Source organism: Lipotes vexillifer, unplaced genomic scaffold (assembly GCF_000442215.2).
Source record: "Lipotes vexillifer unplaced genomic scaffold, Lipotes_vexillifer_v1.1 scaffold800, whole genome shotgun sequence".
NCBI classification, from domain to species: Eukaryota; Metazoa; Chordata; class Mammalia; order Artiodactyla; family Lipotidae; genus Lipotes; species Lipotes vexillifer.
In genome coordinates, this window is record NW_006779868.1 from 406322 (window position 1) to 425428 (window position 19107).

General features: G+C 47.8%; 1 protein-coding gene across 2 annotated transcripts in view; it reads right to left on the reverse strand.

Moving 5' to 3' along the window:
- HK2 (hexokinase 2) overlaps positions 1–19107 on the reverse strand; it is a 57942-nt gene that overhangs the window by 7489 nt on the left and 31346 nt on the right. The window contains exons 3-12 of one of the 2 annotated variants that reach the window (XM_007453002.1): positions 16707–16855; positions 11470–11589; positions 10766–10861; positions 9882–9981; positions 9374–9557; positions 6597–6752; positions 4999–5232; positions 3549–3853; positions 2065–2213; positions 1690–1809 (exon numbers count right to left, since the gene is read on the reverse strand). In XM_007453002.1, the coding sequence (XP_007453064.1) occupies positions 1690–1809; positions 2065–2213; positions 3549–3853; positions 4999–5232; positions 6597–6752; positions 9374–9557; positions 9882–9981; positions 10766–10861; positions 11470–11589; positions 16707–16855 (1613 nt within the window). Of the gene's footprint in view, positions 1–1689; positions 2214–3548; positions 3854–4998; positions 5233–6596; positions 6753–9373; positions 9558–9881; positions 9982–10765; positions 10862–11469; positions 11590–16706; positions 16856–19107 lie in introns of both variants that reach the window. The other variant, XM_007453001.1, reaches the window with a different exon arrangement.

Here is a 19107-nt window from a genome sequence, read left to right on the forward strand (position 1 = left end):
CAGCAGGAAAAGTCTGGAAGCATATACACTGGAATGTTATGTTTTTATCTTCCTATTAATCATGTTTTGTATATTTCTATATTATAGAGATTATACTTTGATTAAAAATATTTTTTTAGTCTTACCACCAGTGTTCTCCCAAATCATTGAAATTTCTTGAAAAAACTAGTTGCTGATATGAGGCAGTGAATGACTCATGATTTAACTATTTCCCACTGTTGGACAACTTGGTTTGTTTCTAATGACTGTTATAATAAGCAATGTTTCATTAAATATCACATAAATATTTATACACATTTGATAAGTCCTTTTGGTAAATTGATGCAAATGTGAAGGCTTTAAAAACCAATGCACTGACACTGAAAAAAATAATATGTTGAGACAAAGAAGTTGGAAAAGCTAAAAGCAATACTGGACTAGCTAACACTGGACAAATGTTAACAGCTGTTGGATTAGGCAGGGTTTTTATTGTGGGACTTCCTAAAACCTTAGGAAGTGCACGAGCTAGTGCACGTGGTGAATTTAACTCTCAGAAGGGAGGAGTAGGAGGCATTTACAAAACTCAACTGAGCAACGTAAGGCCTCCTGTTCCAGGGACCCTGTTGGAAATGCAGGCCTTTTCCCACCACTGGGCCAAGCCCACTGTACCTATGACTGCTCCCACCTACATACTGCCAGGCCTGCCTGCCTTTCTTCCTCAGCAGCTCATTCTTCTGACCAAGTATTCCTCATGCCCTCCAGGTATGTGCTCAGATTAACATCATCCTCAGGGCTTCATCATTCCACTGCTGCCACATTCCAAAGAGCAGCTCTTGCTTTTCTGAGCTTGCTTCCTCAGTCCAGTTTGTTTGTAAGCGCCTATAGCAGGAACCATGCCCTTTGTACCCTGGTAACTCCATCCACAGCATATGTCCACCTGTACCAAGCATGTAAGCTTCTAGAACACCAATCGAGACAGAGAGAAACAACGGCTTAAATAAGAGTATTCTGATATCTAACATACAAATCATCTGCCCTGAGTAAGCCTAGGCATTGCCTAATCAGCTCTCCTACACTTCAACGCACCCATGTCCGGAATATGTGGGAGCACCAGCTCTTCAACAACCTGCTTCATTCATCCGAGGCAAGTTGACAGGGAATGAAAAGCAAAGGTGACACTAGAGAAACACCAGGGCAGCCAAGGGAGATGGAGTGAAATGTCCTGAGCCCAAAACAAGAGCCTCAGGAGCAGCTGAGCATAATTGACAGCATGGACTCAGGTGTCAGGAAACCGGAATGAAATCACGACTTAGCCACTCCCAAGCTATATGACCTGCAAGATATTTGGCATCTCCGCAGACATTGTTTTCCTTTCTGCAAAACGGGTATACAAACACCTACCTTATATGGTTGCTCTAAGGGTTAAATGAGATTACGCACACAGGAAGCCTAGGAATACCTCGCATAAAATGCTTTAAAAATGTCAGTTGTTGATATTATTAGCATCATCATCACTATCTCAAAGATTGTTACCTGCTTGACCTCTATCAGCTCTGACTTGCTCATTCCCATCAACAAGCCCTTCCCCATGACTGGTCACTCATGCCCTTGTTTTCTTCCTCTCAGCTCAGCATTCTCCTCTGCTCGAAACTCTGGCTGGTTCAGAGTCAGTACAGCCCATAGGAGAGTCCTCCAGGAAGGCACTATTACCTCGTCCAGGCTGTTCTGCTGGCAGGGGAAGGAGAAGGTGAAACCCAGAGGCAGGGACACGCCCTTCATGCCCATGTACTCAAGGAAGTCGGCAATGCACTGGACGATGTGGTCAAAGAGCTGCAAGGAGAAATTGGGCTCTGAGAGGAGGAACCCTGGCCCAGGCGTGCTGCCCCACCAGGGTCTGAGCACCAGCTCGAGGCCTCCACCCAGAAGAAACGCCAGCTCAGGCACGCACCCAAGCAAAGGCCAGCCCAGGGCCCTAGCCCATGTAGCCCTCCCCAGGACCATGGGTGAGCAGAGAAAGCACTGTCCTCCCAGGTGAGAAGTGGGTGTCTCCTGGGGTCCCCTCCCAGAGGTGCCACCCTGCCTCACCTCATCCCCTGTGCCATGCATGACCTCCCGCGGGATAGAGTAGATCTTGTTGTGCATCTCCACTCCACGTCGCTTCCCATTCCGCACGCGCACCAGCAGGACCCGGAAATTGGTACCCCCAAGGTCCAAGGCCAGGAAGTCACCTTTCTCTGGAAAATAAGCCCAGGAAGATGGTGGGTTGGGGCTGGAGAGAGTGACAGTCTAAACACCTTCCCCTAATGGGGAGCTCTCCCAGGAGGCCCTGGACAACCTCAGGGTGATGGACTGTAAGCTCCACCTAATGATAAAGAAAATAAAATATCCGGGGCCAGAACCCTGCTGGCTCCTTAGTGGTTCTCAAATGAATTCAAGTTGTGGGGCCCCAGGAGTCACAATGAGCTCCAGAGCTCCAGAACACAGGAAAGAAATGGTGATACAGTATACTCCAGAATATCCAGACACGCCACTTGTACTAAATCAAAGGCCACCTTATATAAGGTTCTAGAATACAGAAGGAACAAGAGTCCAACTCTTTAAAGGAAACTGAAGGGAAATTTTTCTAGAATGAGAAAACCCTCCTTTTTAGGACAGTCACAACGCCTATGTGTGTCACACACAGTTTCCATGCAACCCTCAGGCAGCCCTAAGAGGGAGGTATTGCATTCCCCTCTACGGAAGAGAGAGATCTGGCTGTGCTCAGAGCCACACAGCCAGAAGATGGTAGAGCTGGGACCGAGTCCCAGTCTCCAGCTCTGGAACCTGTACCAGCTGTACCACACTGGCCTGGTCAATGATCATTTTTCTGAATTGGGAAAAGACCTCCATTTCTTAGATTTCAAGACCTAGGGCAGGGGTCAGCAATCTTTTTCTGTAAAGGGCTGGGCAGTAAACATTTTAGGCCTTATGAGCCATAGTCCCTGCGGCAACCATACAACTTGGCCATGATAGCGCAAAGCAGCCATAAACAGCATGTAGGCAAATGGGCATGGCTATGTACTAATAAAACTTTATTTACAGAAATAGGCAGTGGGTCAGATTTAGCCCATGGACCTCAGTTTGCCAACCCCTGGCCTTATAAGAGCTAGCCCGGCAACCAAAATTCCTGATTTGAATCCCAGCTCTGCCATTTTTCTAGCTGTGTGAAGTTGGGCAGGTTTCTTAATTTCTCTGTGCCTAGGTTTTGTGCAAAACATAATAGCTTGTTAACAAACAAAATTAACTACTAATCTCTGTTAACAGTTAAAAATTAAATGAATTAATATGTGTAGAATGCTTAGAGAAGCATTTGACACATAGTAAGCATTCATTAAGTATTTACTATTATCACCATTCAGTTTTAGCAGAGGAATGCCTTGGTTGAGACCACTGAACACTAGAATTCCCCAGTACTATAGCTGAAGAAACATGGTCAACAGTCTGGCCTGAACGCCCAATGCTAAGGCTAAGGGAGTCCTCCCACAGCAATTGAACCCTGTGGTGAGCTGGGTGGCAGCCCTGCCGCATACCTGTGCCATCAGGGGTGGCACACACATAGGTGGGCAGCATCTTGACGGGGGCAATGGTGTGAGTCTCCTTGCTCAGACCTCGCTCCATTTCTACCTTCATCCTCCTCTTGACCTCCAGCAGCTGCTCACGGCTCAGCTTCAGAGGCTCCAGGGTCTTCTGGCGGGCTCGGTGTTGATCGGCCAGCCGGTAGGCCACTGCTGTCACCATGGCTGCCCCCTTGCCACTGCCGTCCTCAGAGCGGAGGAACCGGATGTCGCAGTCGGGCACCAGGCGCCGCACGGTCTTGTGAAGACGCTTGGCGAAACTGCAGTCACAGACGTGGGGTAAGAGGTGGGTGTCCACAGTTAGAGTCAATGGTACAAATGGTTGGGGCAGTAGCTCACCACCTCAGCCCAAATGACACCCTAAACATCCTCTCCCTACTCTTTCCCAAGTTAAGGGTCACTGTATAAAAGCTCAGATATTCAACTGCGACCACCCTGCTAAAAGGAAGGGTGGCCTTCTGGGAAGCCAGTGTCACCTGCATGCACTCACAGAAGACTCCTTTCCCATAGGCCACAGTTCCTTTGCCCAACTTATCAGCCTCAGGTGATTCTGACACCAACTACTATTCATGTTTGATCCTTCATTTCATTAGATGCTGCTTATGAAAGACCCAAAAAGGAAAAAGTCAAAATGCTCTTCTGGACTTTGGCCTCTCTTTGGCCCATTTCTGCCAACAATCCTAGAGGTGTCTGAACAGCTAAAGATAATAGGTGTGTTCAGCAAGAAATTCTTGTGTGGTGGCTGCTTGGAGCCATGGTCTCCAGGGCCTACTCCAAGTGTGGCCTATAGGCCACCAGCACCTCTGGGGGCTGTTAGAGATACAGAATCTCAGGCTGAACACAGACCTTCTGAATCAGAATCTACCTCTTAACAAAATCCCCAAGTAATTCGTGTGCAGTTTAAAGTTTTTGGAGCTTTGGACTAGGAGCCTAGGGAATGGAATGGCTGAGACCTTCCACATCTACCTTCAGTGAATGAAGGCCCATTGACCTGGCACTCATATTAGGTGAAAATGATGGGATAGTAAGGGGGCACAATTGAGAGAAATCCTTCAGGTCCCAACTGAAATTTGAGTATTTCAGCACTTATGACCAAGGGATCAAAACATGGAGGGCAGGGCAGGATCTAATCAATACCCAGGTGAGCCAGAGAAGCTGGAAATAAGAGGGTGCAGAAAAAGGGCCCCTAGAAGCCAGGAGAGCTCTGAGTAAAGCCCTAGTTGGCAGCCTTCAGAAATAGCCTCTACCCATGCCAAGGAAAACACACTCATAGCTCCCGCTTGCCCCACTGGGAGCTTTTATTCTACAAAGAACCTCAACTCTGTGGTCCATCTCCACCACCCCACAGTGCAAAACCGGGTTCCTGTGGAGTCAGGCCTCTTAGAGGCCCCGAATGCTGGCTCACTGGGGATGCTTCTTGTAGACAGAACCGTCCACCCCGATGGTGGAGCGCAGCCGCTCCTCGCCCTTGTTCTCCTTGATGCGCCGCAGGACGGCTGCCAGCGTAGCTGCGCACAGGCTGGCTGAGCGTGTAGACACGATCTGGCAGACCCGGTGAGTGGCCACACAGTCCTCCTGTGTCGGGTCCAGGCCCAGCCGCACCAGGATCTCGTGGGCCTTCCGGATGCCATCCTTCTCCCTGGGAAACAGAAACAGCGTGTGGGCAGGGGTCCACTCACTGTGGCCAGTGGGCGGGGTATGTGGGCCGACATAGAAAGCCCTCGGCTCCAGCAAACACTATGTCCCAGGGAGGGCAGACACCCACCTCACTGCTCTGTCCACCTGTGGGGGGGTGGTGAGCAGTGAATAAGGAGGAGAGGAAAGCACAAGCTGAGTTCCTCTCCCAGACACACACACACACACACACACACACACACACACACACACACACACACACTTCAGGTGCCCATTTTTCCCCCAGTGAGAACAATTAATTTTTCTCACGCACATCCTATGGGAGGACAAGGCCCTGGTCTTGGGGCTTTACGCACCAAGTTGTGTGTGTGTGAGTTTGCCTTTCTCAGGTTAGTGGGAATGGTTTCCCTCTGACCACAGGAACCCAGCTGTGGAGCCCATCTTATTTTCTCTCTATAAAGGCAGTCAGAGTCTATTGCACTTCACAATGGAGTCAGCACTGCTTTACCTTGCATCTAAAGATGGCGATAAAGGGTTGATGCTATGAGATTAGCCCTCTTCTTAGGGGAACTAAGAGCTACACAAATATGAACACGGTCATCCCCTCCAACTTTAACAAGTAGGTACAGTTCCTGCAAGAATTCCACTTAAAACAAAGTCATTTGAACTGTCTCACTGCTCTCTTTAGCACCAAAATCACCTCCTCTCCACCATCTGGTCCCTGAGACAAGGCCTCATCAAGCGACAAGTGGAAGTCTCAAGGACAGGAAACCAGGCCCAACACTTTGGATATTGTTAACTGAAAAACAAAAATCAGGCCATCCTCACTCCCACTCCTGCCACTCTGTGAAGATGTAGGTAGGCCTCAGCCCTACCTTTTGGAAATAAATGGGTCAATCTCAGGGCCATCCAAGGACCTATTTTTCTGTTATGCAGCAGGGGTCAGGACAGAGCCCTTTTTGAAAATCACCAATAGGGAATGAAATGTCAGAGCTTCAGGAGAAGGGAAAGGAAGTAGATGCAAGTGAGTCATTAAAAGACCCACAGGGAGCCTCCCGCATTAAGCTTAGGTCCCTGGGCCAGGCAGGAACACAAGTGCAAAAGCACGAGTCCCTGCATGGGGGCCAGCTGTCCCCAGCACCATGAGTCACTTTGGTAGTCAGCACATCCAAAACAGACAAGAGTGGAGACTATCTGGCCGGTGACATCTAGCCACAGGCCTGCCATGTGAGGCCCAGGCCTCACACTGGGTGAGACCCTCCTGCCATCCACATTTGAAGGATCAAGGGCCCATGCGTCTTCCTCATTCCCCGGCCACCTGTCAACCCTTCTGGGGTCCCAGTGAACAGAGAAGGACCCGAAGCTTACCCTTCAATATCTGAAACATCTTTGGTCTCAAAGTGGCCCGTGGCGAGGAGTTCAGGGCTGAGCTTCCCCCCAAAAAGCAGCTCCTCCTTGGCCATCTTCACTAGGATAAGCCTCACAAGCTCCCCCATGTACATTCCACTGATCATCTTCTCAAATCTGCAGGGAGAGACACACCAAAAAATTAAGTCTCTGCTGCCAATGAACTCACAACTTCCTTGTGGAAGCAACATGCACACACGTGGGGCTGATGCAGGACAAAGCGCTAACTTGTGTGGCACTGACTAGGAGTGAGAGATGTAGAGAAGTGATGGTATTTCCTTCTCTAGCAAGGAAATGCTCTTTTAAAATGAAATCTTAGGTAGAATCTCAATATTTATTTACAAGAGGAAAAAAAAAGGTCAATCTGATTAAATTTGGGGCACTGGGCCAGCAACTCATCACCTCACACTGTTCCTCCCCTTGCAGGCCATTTGTGGATTCCTGAGAAAACTGTGAAAACAACCTGGGGTGGGAGGATGATGAGGCAAGAGTAGAAGGACAGGTTGGGACAGGTGAGAAGGAGTACCAAGTGTCAGGTGGTCTTGGGAATATGGGAGTGAGACATGTTGGAAGTTTCCGAGGAGGAAGGTGACAGGATAGCTGAGAGGGCAGTTGGGTAATTTATTTTTTCAACACTAGGTGACACTGTTTTCTTTACAAGATCGTCTTTCTGGCTTAGATATGTGACAGGAGAAACCAAGCCCTTACAATTCTTTCTAGCAAAAAAGGCCCTTTCTTGGTATCTTAGAAAGGATCTAGGTCCTAGAGAGAGGAGGCACGCAGGGCCTTGGGGCACTAATCTACGCAGGCCTTCAGAGGAGGCCCAGAGCAGCGGTGTGGATGGGATTCCGATGTCACCTGGTGCAAACTAAAGAGAGGAAGCCGGGCCCTCGGGAAAGCGACTTGCTCAAGACCCAAAGCCAGGTATGGCAGAACCGGAGCTAAGTGGAGAGCTGGCAAAACTGCCTGAGCAGAAGGTATGTTTAAAATGTTTAAGCGCCAGCACAGGCACGCTGCCTGAGAGGTAGCCCAGCTTCAACAGTAAGGAACTCACAGGTCTGCTTCTGCACCTTCTCCAAAATAGCTGGTTCTATGACAGATAGGGGAGGGAGCCAGTGGGGCTCTGAAGTGTGAGTGCTTAAAGTTTTTATTTCAGTTTTTAAAAACACTTTGCTTCAGTCAATGTTTGGAAAATATTTATTTAGAAACATATAAAGAGTGAAAAAAAGTTCCTCCTCAAGCCCAGTAATAACTTCAGGGACAGCTGACACGTTGGTACATGTCCTCCCAGCATTTCTTTTTTTCTTTTTGAGCAGTTTTTTCAGTCCATGAATTTCTCACCAGCCATGGCAGACACAGCCAGTCTATGAAATGGACTCATGTTTCAACATGTGAGAGAAGCTTGTGACTTAAATAGACTGCTTTGAGGAAGCAAGGACTCCCCCTGTAAAGAAAAGGACTCTCTTTTATAAAGCTGGTTTATAGGTTGGATTTTCCTCTCCAAGCAGGGATTGGCACTAGAAGATTTCCTACAACCGTCACAACACCAGTAAGACCAGAGTGGGCATGGGAACTCCCTGGTGGTCCAGTTGTTAGGACTCCACGCTTTCACTGCCAAGGGCCCTGTTCAGTCCCTGGTTGGGGAACTAAGATCCCACAAACCTCGAAAAAAGACAAGAGAGGGCCTGATTGCTCAAAACGTTTTGTAACTGCCTTCAGAGCTTGCAGCAATCCCTGTTTCAAGATCTTTAATAAGGACATTGGGCAAATGTTTGTAAGAGTGAAATAATGTTTTGTAAGAATCAAAAGTAACTAAAGGGCTTCCCTAGTGGCACAGTGGTTGAGAGTCTGCCTGCCGATGCAGGGGACACGGGTTTGTGCCCCGGTCCGGGAAGATCCCACGTGCCGCGGAGCGGCTGGGCCCTTGAGCCATGGCCGCTGAGCCTGCGCTTCCGGAGCCTGTGCTCCGCAACGGGAGAGGCCACAACAGTGAGAGGCCCGCGTAACGCAAGTAACTAAAAACCAAGTCTGACCAGGTTGGAGAGACTTCAGGGGTCCAAAATGCTAGGCCCCTCCTCCAGGCCACTCCAGGATCCTGGCTGGACCACAGGTCCAGGGAAGGTGGCCAAATGGGCTCCTTAACCAACTTTTCTACAGGCCTTGGGTCTGGCTACGGCTGGAGCAGGAGGCCCTGGGACTGCTGCGACCCAGCCTAGCTCATAATAGGCAACGCTGCAGGAGTCTGAGTCAGAACCTCAGCCAGTAATTAGGAGCCAACTCTCACAGCTTCATCCCCTGGGCAGTGACAGAGCTGGGAACTACAAAAGGAGCTTTCAGATCCCTAATCTTTGCCATCTCAACATGACTTTTCTTATGTGGTGCACAAACTGTTTCTATGGACAGCTTACAGACTGAAGGTGGAAAGAAAGAGCAGGGCTGCATACTTAGAATACGAAGAATACGACCTTCTAAAATGACTGCTCTGAGAGATCCAGTCAAATCATTACCCATAATCTGTTTTGTCCGCTTGCTCTATCTTTTTTAGAGCTCTCTCAGCAACTGATAGTCACAATGTGTTAGGAAGCACAACATTCCCATAAAGCAGTGGGTGTCTTGGCAACTTTTGGGGGCTATAAGGTTGTAAAGTAAAAATGAGAACCACCCCCAGACCTGGCCAGCCCCCACCTCAGCTCTGGAACCCACCCCCTGAGCCCACCGCACACAGGGCGGCTGCTTACAGCTGCTTCCCGGGGTTCAGAGAGCCCATGTCGATCTCCTGGTCAAACTCCGTGCGGATGTCATCAAGCACGCCATCATCCCCAAAGGCTCCCCACTCCATGTTGATACACATACGACCCTCGTCACCCTCCACCATGTCGATGTGGCGCATCTCTTCCATGTAGCAAGCATTGCTGCCCGTGCCTGGACAAAACAAGGGACTGCTCGGCACCCACCCGCACCATCCTCCCCCCAAACCCCACAACCCTCCTAAACCTCTGTCCTGGGACCACCCAGGGTGGCTGGGATTCCTCGGTGCAGACTCGCAACATCCCAACATGGTCCAACCCACTACCACCCACAACTCCACAAGTCCTGGCTCAGTCCTCCAAAGTGACCGCACCATTATCTTCCAATATGAAGTATTCAATACAAAGGAACATCCAGGCCATGGACCCCTCCTCTCTTTGCAGCCCACCCCCGCAATCCATCGGCCAGCACTGCTCCTCACACCCAGTGCTCACGCACCCACAATGAGACCAATCTCGCAGTTCTGGTCATCATAACCACAGGTCATCATTGTCCCAACTGTGTCATTCACCACTGCCACAATGTCAATATCAAAGTCCTGCAGGGATAAAAGGGGGGCTTCTGACTTTCACTGTCACAGAAAGGTTACAGATGTGAAGATGAAGAGAAAGAGCAGTAAGACACACAGCTCAAGTGCAAGGCTAGAGCTGGAAACTGGGTCCAGATCCAGTCTAACAGCAGCATCTCACTTCCCACCCTGCTGGTCCTCATCTTGGAGGGCTTCGCTGACAGCAGCCCTGCAGTCTAGTTCACAGCCATCACTGCACTGAGAAGAGCCCGTCTTATCATTTTCTTCTCATTCTCTTTCTTCTTTTCTTTCTCTCCCTCCCTCCCAGAAGGTCTTGTCCTTCTGTGACAAGACCTTTATCATGTCCTTTCTCTACCTTGTTCCACCCTGATATCAATATCATCCCAACTTTCTCATCTGAAAATGATATTCGAGTCTTCTTCAGATTAAGAACTAAAGGGTTTTTCTTGTACCAAGACTAAGATTAGTTGTCCATCATGCTAATATGAAGACCCCAAAGGCATTTGATCATATATAAGATCACTGGCGTGCTAACTCTCTCAATATAGGTATGTCATTATGCAGCACACCTTAAACTTATACAGAGCTGTATCTCAATAAAACTGGAAAAAAAATAAAGATTATTGAGTAATATAGCAGAGGAGAGGAAAAGAAAACTTCTCATTAAGAACCACAAAAGATTCTCATGCTGATTTGAGGACAGACAGGGAAAGACTTCCGAGTGGGCCCAAAAGATTGTAAAGAGCCTCCAGACCCCAAGCTTCTGCCTCCCCATCTCTGCTGCCCTACTCACCCCTCTCCTCTGGATGGCTTTCCGGATCAGAGTAACCACATCTTTCCCTTCCACACCACTGGACTTGAACCCCTTGGTCCATGAGACCAGGAAACTCTGGAAAAGGACCAAGGAATATTGATTCCCCACAAAACTCAACCACACTCCTCATCATTAGGAGACCTCGTCCATGGGGCTAAACTAAAGTCATTACTGAATTTGTAAATTTCTTCCTGACTAGTCTAGGAAGGAGAAACTCTGTCAATGACCAATAAAGGAGACTAAATGAATGACTTATTGCCCCCAAGAAGTGGAAAGAGCAGGTTGTAGAAATGCCAAAATAAGACACTGTATCCTAACGTCATTAACTTTCAACGATGTCTATCATAACACTTTAGAACAAAGGAGTCCCAGACTAATATCTCACTCCTGTTTCCCGAAGAGGGATAAGGACAATGTGCAATGTATATGGTCCTGCAAATTGCCATTTGACAGTGATAAAGACCCCCTCTTCTCTGATACCCCTTTACCATCGCTCTCACACATACCTACACAAACTCTCCCAGAAGGACAGAACTCCCAATACTCAAACACTGTCCACTCGATCCATCACAGCAACCTCCTTTACAACCTCCATTGTAAAGGTAGCAGGTGGCTCAGAGTTCTTCCCAGTCTTCCCAGTCCAAAGAATGAAGCAACAAAAGTGTCTGAAGAACTCATCTTACCTCGTCTAGTTTTGTTTGGAGACAGGGGAATGAGAAGGTAAAACCCAAAGGGAGCTTCTTGTCTTTGATTTGTAGCTTATCCATGAAGTTGGCCAGGCATTCAGCAATGTGGTCAAACAGCTAAGGGCACACAACACAGGAAGATGAGCAGGGAGGCAGAATAGCTTAGAGATTAAGAGCATGGACTTTGGGCTCAGAAAGGAACTAGCTTAGCTGAATGCATGCAAGATATGTATCCCCTCTGAAGTTTTAATTTGTTCATCTATAAAAGGGGGGTGATAATTGTACCTGCCCATGAGTTACCAAAAGAATTAAATGAGTCAATACATATAAGGATTTAACACTAGTTAGTGATTATTAAACACTGTCTTCCACTTAAACCATTTATCCAAACCACTGTCAAAATAACTGCATTAGGCAGGGTAAATCATAGCCAAAGCTAATCAGAAAGTCATCGCAAGCCCTGGTAACAGAATATCCTTTGGTGGCTCTGTCAGAACCTCCCTTGACATGGATGCACAGCTGATTGTCTTACCAGAAAGGGCAGCCCATCTCACTGCCAAGAAGTATTTTAGCATCCCTGTCTCTTGTGATTGGGGGAGGGGATGGGACATTCTCTGTTAAGCATTCTATAAATGAACTTAACGAAAATAAGTAACTTTTATATTTTTCCTCCACTCTAGAAAACCAATTTCCTGGGGGCAATTCCAAGAAGTTAGTTTTGTTTTCTAACTTCAGTATGGAACACCCAAGTGAGTCCACAAAGAGCACTGAAGAATAAATAGGGTTTTATGAGTGGGCAGCCTCACAACCGTGACTATTCTAAGGAGGACACAAGGCCCCTAAGAAAAATCCTAAGCCTAAGAAATCATCCAGACTTTCAATCTGCCCCAAAGCTCACAGCCCCATGGCTTCCTTTTTGCCCACTCAGCATCCCCAAAGAGAAATTGGTGACCATTCCAGACACTTAGAGACTGAGGCCAGGAACATTCTGGTGCAAAAAGTAAGCAAAGGTCAAAAAGACTGAGGAGCAGACATAGAGAATGGACTTGAGGATGCGGGGAGGGGGAAGGGTAAGCTGGAACAAAGTGAGAGAGTGACATGGACTTATATATACTACCAAATGTAAAATAGATAGCTAGTGGGAAGCAGCCGCATAGCACAGAGAGATCAGCTTGGTGCTTTGCATCCACCTAGAGGGGTGGGATAGGGAGGGTGGGAGGGAGACACAAGAGGGAGGTGATATGGGGATATATGTATATGTATAGCTGACTCACTTTGTTATAAAGCAGAAACTAACACACCATTGTAAAGCAATTATACTCCAATAAAGATGTTAAAAAAAAAAAAAAGACTGAGCAGATTCCAAGGGCCAGGTTGACCAGATGGCAAAATCCAAAGGCCAAGGGAGGTGAAAGTGGACAACATTCCACTAAACCTGGGGTCCCCAAAGTGTGGTCCACAGCAGAATCACCATCATGTTACAAATGCAAATTCTAGGGCCCAAACCTAAACCACCTGAATCAGAAAGTGTGGTAGAGTTCCAGGTGATCCTGAAGCAGTGGTTTGAGAACCACTGCACTAAACCAAAAACGTGTTTGCATTTATAAAGGAACTGAGAGGCTTGGGGTGGCAGGGTAGATTGAGAGATGCACTGGCTCCCCAGATGTCTGGTGTATGCTCAGTAAGAGGCTAGAAAGACAAGCCCCTCATAGAAGGGGGCGAGCTCTAACTGAACTTCCCACATCGATCCTGTCTCTCTGTCTGATCATGTGCAAAATTAACCTCAGCTGATGCTGAAACTCTCAATTTCCACACCAAAACATTCTCAAGAGCAAACACTGGGCAATGACAGGGCTCTCTCACTAAGAGGATCTCCAATGCAGAGTGCCAACTCCCTTGAGCAGAGATCAAGTATTTTAATGTGGAAATAGGGTTTCTAGACAGATACTCAACAAGTTCTGTTCTGTTGGGAAGTTGATCAGAGACAAAGTTTACAATAGGGTTAAACAAATTCCCAGCACCTTCTTCCTGGTACTCTAGTCAAAATGATCTTTAGTACAATAGTTTTTATCCAAAAAGGGGAAGTTGCAGAAGCTGTGCAAAGAGATAAGGCCAATCATCAGAGATGGGGGGAGGGGTTGGAAAAAGTAAAATGGTTTCCCCTCATCCAGCCCTGATCACTGCTCTCTTTCCAATTGCACTACCAACAGGGGAAGGCAGAGAAAAAAAAAGAGAGAGACAATGAAGAGGCATTAGATAACATGTTGCCCAATACAGTAGCCACTAGTCATCTGTGGCTATTTCAATTAATCAGAATTTTTAAAAATTTAAAAAGTCCCTTCCTCAGTCACACTAGCCATATTTCAAGTGCTCAATACTACTTGTAGCTAGTGGCTGCCTCACTAGACAGCGCAGATATCAAATGGTTCCACCACCATGAACAGTTCTATTGGACAGTTCTGAGTTAGAAGAACCTACAGCTCTTTAAAAGAGGGTAAAAGGAGACCATCTGCTTCCTTTAAAGGAAGACTATATCCTTTTTGGTTAGCTGATGATCTAAGGAAAAGATACTGGGAGAAACAGCTAACACCTTCCTGCCACAAAAAGGCTCAAAGAGCATCATTTTATGAAGGTAGAAAGGTTTCCTCTTCCTTATTGGTCTGAGAATCTGTTCATTCCCTTTCCCACAGGAAACACCTTAAAAAATCTAAAGAGGCTGCTATTACCATTTGTAATTCACTGCTCTCATGTGGAAGTTCATGTGGCAGAAGACAGACTCTGTCCAGGGACCCACACTGCCCAGATTCACAGATCTTCAAAAACTTTTGCAAGTTTTGAGTTTGGTTATTTGGTCTTGATTTTAACTAAATTTTATTTTTTAAATCCATTTGTTTTCCTATAGTTAATTAAAAGATTGATACCTAATATTTTAAAAAAGAAAGAAAGAAAAAGGAAAAGATAGGGAAAAAAGCATCAGTAATTCCACCACTAAAATAGCAACAGTGAATTTCCTTCCAATCTTTTTACCAAGTGTTTTCTGCTGCTTTTAGGACAATAACATTCTTTCCCTTTCTTAGGATGGAATAAGCACCTATATTTTCTAGCTTTCTTTGTTTCATTTTTATATAGTATTTTTTTCCATTTATTTGAAGGATTCTTAATATCACAGTAGATTCATAGTTTCTTCCAGATGGGTCTCAAAGATTCTTTTGGACTAACACATTTTGTTTCAGTATACTGGAGCCACGTGACAACCTCAGTGCAGCTCAAATCCCACTGTCCCAGAGACTCAGCCTCCCGTATCCAACCCCAGCATTAAAACAAGGAGAACAGTTTTACCCTCAGGGCCACCCCCAAAGACATAAAAGGGTCTAAAGATATCTCCCCCATATGTCCTATTCATGGCCCAAAATTCCTTTCCCAGGTGGCCTGCTGTGGTGGGAAGAACAGTGCACTGGAAGTGAGAAGGTTCCACCTCCTCCAAGCTCTAAGGCTCAAGAGATGACCATGCAGGAAGAGCATCTTACTTAGATTTCATTTTCTCCATTCACTCTTTTATTGAGTACATATTAGGTATAATAAAATACAGCCGGAACAGCCCGCACTCAAGAGTGATCCCTATAGTTGTGAATGTCTTTGGTGATTCCTCTCCATGGACTGAGAGCAGCTGTAGTAGGAGTAGAAAGAACATCTCAAGGAAGCTTTTTTAGAGCAGGTGAAAGGGGATACCCAGGAGCAGAGAACAATGGCTGGACCTGTGGCCATCACCCACCAACAAGCCAGATACTTCTGGTGTGGTAGCAATGAGTGCCCCCCCTGTAGGAAGGCTCTCCTGGGAGAACTTTTGAGAGGGAGAGCCCCAGAGGGCCTGCCCTGCAGGATCTCACATCTGCATGAGCACCAGCCCCTTTGGAGAGTGCTTCCTACTCTGGAAGCAGGGGCAGGTAGTAGGGACCGTGGACCACCATGTTGCCTAGTTCCAGGAAGCACACATGGACTACATAATGTGGCCTAAAAAGTGGAGCCTCCTAGAGTTGGACAAACACAGACTCCTGTCATATGAATCTGACTTTGTGCCTTGCCTCTGGCCCCTCCCACCCCTGTAATCTAAGGCCAAGTCACTCAATCTTTCAAAGCCCGATTCCACATCTAGAAAATGGAGATAGTAGGAGCACCCAGCCTTAGGGCTAGTGTGAGGATAAAATGAGGAAATCTATACAAAGCGCTTTCACTCAGCCTGACTCCTGTCAGCTCTTCCTCTTGATGGTTGCTCATCCATTTCAATACAACATGTATTACTTTCTGTGGGCTGATATGTGTGTCTTGGTGGTCCAGTTGGACTTGAAGCCCTGGAGGGGGAGGACCAGGACTTTGATTCCCAGCAAGGATCAGTGGCCCAGTGTCTAGTAGATGCTCAACACATGTTTGGACACTATCATGACAGCAACTCCATCCTTGCTCGTTCTCTTCTAGCTATTACTGAGAAGACTCTTACTTGGATTTCACATTTCTTCTCCATCCACTCTTTTTATTGTATGTGCCGAGTACAAAATGTGACTCTAGAGATCACAGAGATATGGGGATGACTAAGCATGATTTGGGGCCAGTGTGGAAGCACACGGAGCCCACTGCAGTGCCAGGTAGCACAGACTCCCAGAAGCTGTATTTTAGTGTTTTCTCAACACACTCCCATTCCTGTGTGTAAAACCTCTTCTGTTTCAGAAAGCACAGAAAAGAGAGAGCAAATAACCAAAAAGGCAAAGAGGCAGGTTCCATTTCATGCAATGCTATGCTAACAACTGTGAGTCAGAGGGCTACAGAATGACAACCGTGGCAGGTGGCAGTGTCAAACCACAACCGTGTATTCTACTTTACTTGACACTAACCATAGGTGTCCAGGTATATTGGCCCAGCCTCCTGGCAGCAGGCTTTCCTCAATAACCAGTGCATGCAAGCACACCTCAAATGAGATGGAAAATCAAAATCCCTCCCACTAAAGCACATCCAGACCCTGGGGCCTTGTGCACACACTCCCTGCCCTCTGGCCATGTGCACCTCTCCTGATGGAGGCCCCCCACCTAGCCTCCAGGCATGGAGGGGGATCACCCAGCAAAGAGAGGACAGGGAATCTGAGCTTCAGGCAAGACCTCCCCCCTCCAGACCACAGAGAAGGAGCAGTATCTGCTCCTGTGGGGCCCAGAGCCCCAGTGGCCACCCCAAGAGATGGGTCATACCTGGGTGCCACTGCCTCGCATGATGTCCTCGGGAATGGCATAGATCTGGTTCTCCATCTCAACCTTCTGGAGCCCATTGTCTGTTACTTTCACCCAAAGCACACGGAAGTTGGTCCCTCCAAGGTCCAGAGCCAGGAATTCTCCATGTTCTGCAGAGAGATGGATCACTATTAGTTCGGGAAAAACAAGGTATAACTGTTTCACAGAGACCAAAACTTAAAACCTAAGAATCCTGCCATAAACACTGGTTATCTCTGGGTGATGAGGTGGCCAGCGGGTCTTTTTTCTACACACTTTTATGTATTGTCTGATTCTTTTTCTTAATGCTAAACACTTCTATATTACTTTCAGAATTCACGTAAAGAATCAGACAGTTTCACATCCAGCGATAGGGTGCCCACCCCCTCACAAGAGCTATTTCCCAAGGGCTTTCAGCCAAGTCCCCATCAAACTCACAGGGCCCATCAAGCCCTGCACCAGGAGAGCAGGCCTCAGGTTTTGGGGGGGTTTTTTTGTTTTTTTTTTAATTAATTAATTCATTTCTGGCTGTGCTGGTTCTACATTGCTGCGCACAGGCTTTCTCTAGTTGCATTGAGAGGGGGCTACTCTTTGTCGCAGTGTGCGGGCTTCTCAGTGGTGGCTTCCCTTGTTGTGGAGCACGGGCTCTAGGCATGCAGGCTCAGTAGTTTTGGCTCTCGGGCTCTAGAGCGTAGGCTCAGTAGTCATGGTGCACAAGCTTAGCTGCTCCGTGGCATGTGGGATCTCCCTGGACCAGAGCTCAAACCCATGTCCCCTGCATTGGCAGGCGGATTCTTAACCACTGAGCCACCAGGGAAGTCCCCCAGGCCTCAGTTTTGTTCTTCATGGCCCCAGGACACCCAGCACGCTGCTACAAGCTTGTGGCTCCCTGGGCCTTTTGCCAAATTGTAATCCCTAAACAAAATGTACTCTTTTATGTTTGTATACAGTGACAGCAACATCTCTCGTCAGGATGAGGGTCACATGATGGAGTGGAATGGGATCCAGCTGGCTATAAATTAAGAGACCTAGCAAATAAGTCAAGTAGGTGCCCCCACCAATAAAAGATCCCAGGTGCTGACTTAAGAGTATATGAGACAAGAGTCAGGCCACTCAGACAAGCCACAGGGCTGGGGCAGAATGGGGAGGAGGATACTCCACAGACACAAGTGGGTCAAGATCTTCAGGTGTCGCCAGGAAGGCACAGTCCAGTCTCTCCAGGAAATAAGCAGTGCAGAACAGGAAACATCCAGATTCCAGGTGATAATACCGGCTACAGGGACACGCGCTGTTGTACAGCACAGAATGGAAGTGCTGAAGAGGCTCGGAGGCCAGAGCCAGTGCTGGGGCCCAGCGGGGCAGGCAAGGACTGGGCAACAAGGCGGGCTCGTCCCCTCAGCAGCCTCTTCAACCAGTACTGCTCCACCAGTCTTCCAATGTCCTGCCGCACACCTTCTTGAAGGATACATGATTATTTCCGGGGGATTCACTTGTTGGCATGTTTGTCAACACTCGGCCCCTTTCCTGATGGGAGACTTGCCACTGAAGTAAGGGAGAATGGATCGGAGGGTCAGGGAAGCGCTCTGACTAAATGAAACAAGGAGTTATTCTGACCCACTTCCTCTCAGCGGCAATAACTGTTTGGCCCTGAGAAAAGCTACTTCTGCCCAGCTCCCTGAGGGCACTTACCCACACAGCCCCTACAGTCCAAAGGGGCAACTTGGGGTGGGCATCATTCACCCGACATTCTGTGGGGACTTGCCTCCACACAACAATGGCTTGCTGGTAACAATATACAGAGACTGGCTCTGGAGCCCACATTACCTGCATCAGAACCCCAGCCACATTTTGGCCGTGGCAAATTCCTGAGCCTCTGAGCCTCAGCTGCCTCATCTCTAGAGGAGGAACATCATACCTCATGTGGTTGAGGTGAGGGGAAGAGCAGATAATGTGCCTCGAGTAACCAGCACAGTGCCAAGAACTCAGGACACACTAAATAAGTACTAGAAACTTTCCATCCAGGCTCTCGGCAAACAACGCCTGACACCCACACTTAAAAGTCTCCCAGGCCCAGTATTAGGACTGCCTCTCAGACTGAAAAAAGTAAAAGCAACATTCTGAGGCGAGACTGAAGAAACCTGTCCAAGGAAAGCCATTGAAATCTTCTCCAGTGACTTTAGCGTTCCTCCTCAGGGGCACGAATTTTCCGTCCCTTCCCTGGCATCTGGAGGTCCCCCCAGCCCTCTAGCTACAGTTGTTAGATAGCTTGGGTAACCTCAACCCCGTCTGGGGAGACTGCCCCTCTTGTGGCCATGGATGACTTTTCCAGGCACTTCAGTTCTGAGCCTCCCCTGGTAGTGGGACATCAGCCAGTTTGTAGGGA